The following is a 6133-nucleotide window of genomic DNA, read 5'->3' as shown; positions in this document are numbered from 1 at the left end:
AATGCAGTATCACTGAGCTCTGGCCCAGAAATTTTTGAAGGAGGCTTTTTTGTCCTACTATTCCTTGACTATTAAATCTTCAGCTAGTTAACAATGACTAAGGGAGACAGAGTGCCGCACAAAATGGAAATGAGGAGTTCTGAAGGGGCTTAGGACAACTGACATACTCTTTCAGATAGAATACATATTTTTAAAATAAGGGTGCTGTGAGTTGGCTAAATAAAGTGAGAAGAGCGCCGGCCGGGTAACTCAATTAGGTAGAGCATAGTCCCCATACTCCAAAGTTGCTGGTTTGATCCCCAATCAGGGCACACATACAAGAATCAAGAAATGAATGCATAAACAAATGGAACAATAAATCTTTCTCTCTCTCTCTCTCTCTCTCTCTCTCTCTCTCCTTTCCTCTCTCTCTCTCTCTCTCTCTCTCTCTCTCTCTCTCCTTTCCTCTTTGGCTCTAAAAATAAAAAATAAAAAAATTTTTAAATGAAGTGAGAAGAGTCCTTTATATGAGGAAGAGACTGATAATTTGTCATCAGACTTTGAAACTCGGAGATCCAAAGGATATATTACTCAGTATTTGAACTGTAGCTTTTCCCCAGAGACAGATTTAGAGGCACTACCTAGTCCAGTGATGGCGAACCTATGACACGCGTGTCAGAGGCGACACGCGAACTCATTTTTTTGGTTGATTTTTCATTGTTAAATGGCATTTAAATATATAAAATAAATATCAAAAATATAAGTCTTTGTTTTATTATGGTTGCAAATATCAAAAAATTTCTATATGTGACACGGCACCAGAGTTAAGTTAGGGTTTTTCAAAATGCTGACATGCCGAGCTCAAAAGGTTCGCCATCACTGAGAAGTCTAAATCTGCCTCCTCATGGTTATTCCTCTGCCCTAAGTGGCCTTGTATATGATGAAGCTCTATGACATAAAAGCACAGAATGTTAAGAAAAGGTATCCAAAAGTGTAAAGCGAGTAAACAAGACCAGGATAACCAGTGTCAAAACTACTGCAGAATACTGTGTTATAATTGACTTTTTTATCTAATATATAATAGAGAACTACAGGAAACAAGAAAAGAGACGAATCTGAATTTTGTTTATTAATTTTTATTTATTTATTTTTCAGGTGGTGTGATTTTTTAATCTATAAAGCATAGGAAAGTCAACAGAGTTCTATAAGAACAACTTAAAAATCCATAATGTTTATACTATATTATGTACATGAAATTTGCCGAGGGGGCAAATCTTGGGTATTTTAGCTACAATAAAGAAGAAGAGAAAAAGGAAACTTGTACAGCAATGAAGTGATGGATATGTTGATTAGCATGGTGTAGGTCAGTGGTCGGCAAACTCATTAGTCAACAGAGCCAAATATCAACAGTACAACGATTGAAATTTCTTTTGAGAGCCAAATTTTTTAAACTTAAACTATATAGGTAGGTACATTGTTATTAACTTAATTAGGGTACTCCTAAGGCTTAGGAAGAGCCACACTCAAGGGGCCAAAGAGCTGCATGTGGCTCGCGAGCCGCAGTTTGCCGACCATGGGTATAGGTGAATATTTCACAATGTATACCTAAATTGGGTCATCAGGTTTTACATATTAAATATATACATTTTTTGATTATCTGTTATACCTGAATAAAGCTTGAGGAAAATTCAATAATGTTCTATAGCAGTAATTATTAATGAAAAAATTAAATAGAAAATGACCTCATTCAAAATGGTAAAAAAACATATATATGTGCTGAAAATAAATGTAGGAAATGTACATTACATATTGTTTATTATAATAATAACCAGAGGCCTGGTGCATGAAATTTGTGCACAGGTAGGGTCCCTAGGCCTGGCCAGCAATCAGGGCTGATCTGTGGAGCGACCAGCAGGGTGATTGGGGTCCCCTGCTCGCACCTGCCTTGGACTGGCACCACCCAATTACCTGCTCCACCATCGCGCCACGGTCCTGCTCTCATCTGGGCCCATCAGGGCCAGCACTGCCTCCAAAGCCGCCTGCTGCCAGCGCCGCATCACCAATACCCACCATGTTCCACGCCGCCCCCTGGTGGTCAGCGCACATCTAACTCCAGATCGGTTGAACTCCCGCCCATGGGGACAATTTGCATATTAGTCTTTTATTATATAGGATTCTCTTCAAAACAATCTATAAATCCAACGTTATCCCACCTGCCTGCCTGCCTGATCACCCCTAACCACTCCGCCTGCCTGCCTGATCGACCCTAACCACTTGCTTGGGGGCAGGGCCAGCCCTGCAAGGGGCTGTCTGCCTACCTGATTGCCCCTAACTGCTGGCCTGCCTACCTGATCACCCCTAAGTGCTGATCTGCCTACTTGATCACCCCTAAACACTCTGCCTGTCTGCCTGATCTCCCTTAACCACCTCTGCCTCAGCCCCCGCCACCGTGGCTTTGTCTGGAAGGACGTCCAGTCTAATTAGCATATTACCCTTTTATTAGTATAGATATTTAGTACTTTGCTCTGTTTTTATACATGCTGGTTGTAATTTTATACACTGGAAAGCTGGTTGTTAATGTTTATTTGAAAGAATAAATATGCAAATATTAGCAAGAATTTTTCCACTTCTTAAAATTTATTTTTAGTTAAGTATAATTGATATGCAATCTTACATTGGCTACCTTTATTTCAGGTATGCAATATAGTGATTCAACACTTTTATTATTTACAATGTGATCAGCCCACTATTCTGTTAATTAGCAGGAATTTAAAAACATAGCAACCAATTAGATGTAAATTTATATACTATAAAAACAGAATAATTACATCAGTGAGGTATGACAAAACAAATATGCAGATCAAAGAGCAGACTACACAGTCAATAAGTATATTTTATTTATATAAAAATCAAAATACTAGTAGAATATGCAGCCTTCAAAATGGTTGAAGAACAGACCACCAATTAATACATAGCATTAAATAAATTATTTACATATTTGAGAATAATTAAATAAACCCCTAATCACCCAAGTCCTCAAAACAAACTCCAAATGAAGTTAAAGTTTTATTTCTTTTCTCTCTCTCTCTCTCTCTCTCTCTCTCTCTCTCTCTCTCTCTCATCTTTGTCTTCTATTGCCCCTTTTCACTATTATTGTTTCTATTTCTCTTTTATTATTATTTTCCTATATCATTTTCTATATTTACTGTTCTATTTCTTCCATTATTACTGTATTTTTGACTTTGTGTATGGAATAGCTTCTTAAGAATGAAAAGTATATGTCATAAAAATATGTTAAGTTGACTACATAAAATTTTGTATGACATGTGTGTGACAAAATGAACAAAGTTCAAAGACAAGAGAAAGCCATATTCGAAACATCTAAAATATAAATAATTGTTCTACATCTAAATTATAATTTAAGGTTTCAAAAATTAAATTTGTGTTATTTTCCCCTTTTTTGTATATGCATTCACTTATGTATATTTCTTGGCATGCCTTTCAGTGAGACTCATTCTTTTACCTTCTCTAGAATCTAGCTGAAGGCTCTGAGAATAATTAGTCATGATTCATTGCTCCTTCAGGACCTGTCTCCTCTTGCCTCCCCTGACAGTCAGCTAAGCACATATAAGTAGACATAGAAACTGTGCCCTCAGCCCAATTAGAAGGAAACAGTATGAAAGGGGGTGCGTGGATGGATGTGCCTGCTCTCAGTTCCATCTGGATGAGTATGTATCTGACATCTAGGATTAGCTAACTGTAGTTTGCCTCATGATATGCTGATACTGGCTTGTACCATTTTGGGAAAACTGATTATAAACATCTCAGATCTACATTCAGTTGCATTATGGTGGTAGCATTAAAGTAGAAGTATTTAACCAAATAAATTGGTAACTGGTACAGATGGGGGCATTTTTCACTCAGAGAACTGTTTGTTAAATATTTATTAGCACTCCTCTGGTTATACCTAACCAAGGACCCCATCCCATTTGAGAGGAAGAATTCACTCTCACTCACCATTGCCGTTTCTGAGCCCCATTCTGAATTCCATTTCTGGCCCCTAATCTTAATCTGATGCTCTGCTACAGTTGAGCAGAGTTTTAATGTAATAAACTTGTTCACAGATAAAGAACCCCAGCTCTGAAAACCAGTACCATGATCTTATTCAGCCTGTGAGACCCTGATGGTTTTGGTGTTACACTCAGCTCTGACTCCACGTTCCAGCAGGAGATACTGACTCCCCTGCAAAGTACAGAAAAGCTTTCCCCATCATCCATGGATAACAGGTGGAGAAAGAGTGAACTGGTAAGTTAAAAAAAAAAAGGCACTGAAAAATATTAAAAAGTGGGAGAAACTATCCCAGTTTTCAAATATATTATTTTTCTTATTTAGTGCATTAAATATGTAACATGGCCCAAATATAATGATAAACAATTTATATATATCATCTTATGTCACTATTTTTGTGTTTCTGTTGAACACCTGGATCTGAGATATGTGACCCCCCCCAAGATCACATGTATATAAAATATTAGAACCAAGAATGCTCTTTATTACTATTTTTCATTTTTGCTACTCAGTCACTCCTGTACAAACTACAGAAGGTTATCAGGTCCTTCAGTCCCTAATTTTCACATGAAATCGTCGTCTTTGTGCTCATTATCACTGCCTTTCACTGCCATAAATGACGCAGCTTGAGATTTTTACTACTGCCTTCTGTGTTTGGCATGTAGCCCATGTGGGAATACTCTTCCACACATCTAATCAGATTTCTCTTCCATACACTATGGTTTTTATGTCTCCTTCTTTAAGAAATAAGTTTTTCATCTTTTTAAGAAGATGTCTTAACTATGACTATCTGGAGCTCTGAATTTAATGTACAAGAACTGACAAGTGCTATATATTTTCCAGTCTTCAAGTGCTTCCCAATACCTTCAAGTGAAATCTCACTATGTTATTTCCAATGGTTCCACTGAATTCACGCCTGCAACATTTACCCTAGTTGGTATCCCAGGACTGGAAGCAGAGCACATCTGGATATCTATCCCTTTCTGCCTGATGTACATCATCATCTTCATAGGAAATGGCATCATTCTACATATCATCCGGATTGACCCTGTGTTGCATCAGCCCATGTACTTTTTTCTGGCCATGCTGGCCTTTGTTGAACTTGGGGTCTGTGCTTCCACCATACCTACAGTGCTAGGCATTTTCCTCTTTGGCATTCATGATATCAGCTTTGGTGGTTGTCTGCTCCAGATGTTTTCCATGCACTCTTTTACCCTTATGGAATCCGGTGTCCTTCTGGCTATGTCTGTAGACCGCTTTGTGGCCATTTACAGCCCACTGCGGTACACAACCATCCTGACAATTCCCCGCATCACTGGGATGGGTGCCACCATCGCCTTGCGAAGTGTGATGCTCATGTTACCACTGCTCTTTCTCCTGAAGGGTCTGCCTTTCTGTGGTCGCAACACCCTCACACACTCTTACTGCCTCCACTCAGATCTGATCAAATTGCCCTGTGCAGACACGCGCCCCAATAGCATCCTGGGTCTGTTTGTTGTTATCTCCACATTTGGGTTGGACTCACTGCTCATCGTAGTTTCTTATATGCTGATTCTTCACACAGTACTGGGAATAGCTTCTGGGGCAGGGCGGTGGAGGGCACTCAACACATGTGTGTCACATATCTGTGCTGTGCTTGTGTACTATGTTCCCATGATCAGCCTCTCTTTGTTGCACCGCTTTGGAAAGCATTTACCTCCACTCCTGCAGACTATCATGGCCAATGCATACCTCTTCTTCCCACCTATGGTCAATCCCATTGTCTATAGCATCAAAACCAAGGAAATTCGCAATATCATTGTTCGTACACTGTCTAGAAAGAGGAATGAGGTCTAATCAAACAGACATTAACACAGGAACTTGGATCAGACCTATTGCCTGGATATTAGCATTGCAAATGGGAAGAATTATATAGTTTCTATTGCTTATGAATGAGCTATATGCTTTAGTAGATGAAGAAAACTAAAATAGTCCCCCCTTCCTCCCTGAGAATAGAGAATGTCATTAGTTTGAAGTAAGCTTATCAAGAGACGTGGGACCTGGTTTTTTCCCTAGTGAGGACACCATTGGTTTATTGAGTCCTTGA

General features: G+C 38.9%; 1 protein-coding gene across 1 annotated transcript; it reads left to right on the top strand.

The window, feature by feature from the left end:
- The first annotated feature begins 4254 nt into the window (after positions 1-4254).
- On the top strand, positions 4255-5883 carry LOC102437205 (olfactory receptor 51I2-like). The gene is made up of 2 exons (XM_006094623.1): positions 4255-4284; positions 4891-5883. The coding sequence occupies exons 1-2, from the start codon at positions 4255-4257 to the stop codon at positions 5881-5883; spliced, it is 1023 nt and encodes a 340-aa protein (XP_006094685.1).
- The last annotated feature ends 250 nt before the right edge of the window (positions 5884-6133 follow it).

The sequence above is a fragment of the Myotis lucifugus genome, unplaced genomic scaffold (genome assembly GCF_000147115.1).
Source record: "Myotis lucifugus unplaced genomic scaffold, Myoluc2.0 scaffold_138, whole genome shotgun sequence".
In the NCBI taxonomy this organism is placed as follows: domain Eukaryota; kingdom Metazoa; phylum Chordata; class Mammalia; order Chiroptera; family Vespertilionidae; genus Myotis; species Myotis lucifugus.
Note: the sequence above shows the minus strand (reverse complement) of the source record. Positions and strands in the feature narration are given on the sequence as shown.

Coding starts and splice junctions, on each gene's coding strand:
- LOC102437205 (XM_006094623.1), top strand. CDS start 4,255: ATGGATAACAGGTGGAGAAAGAGTGAACTG. Junction 4,285..4,890: donor GGTGGAGAAAGAGTGAACTG/GTAAGTTAAAAA, acceptor TATATTTTCCAG/TCTTCAAGTGCTTCCCAATA.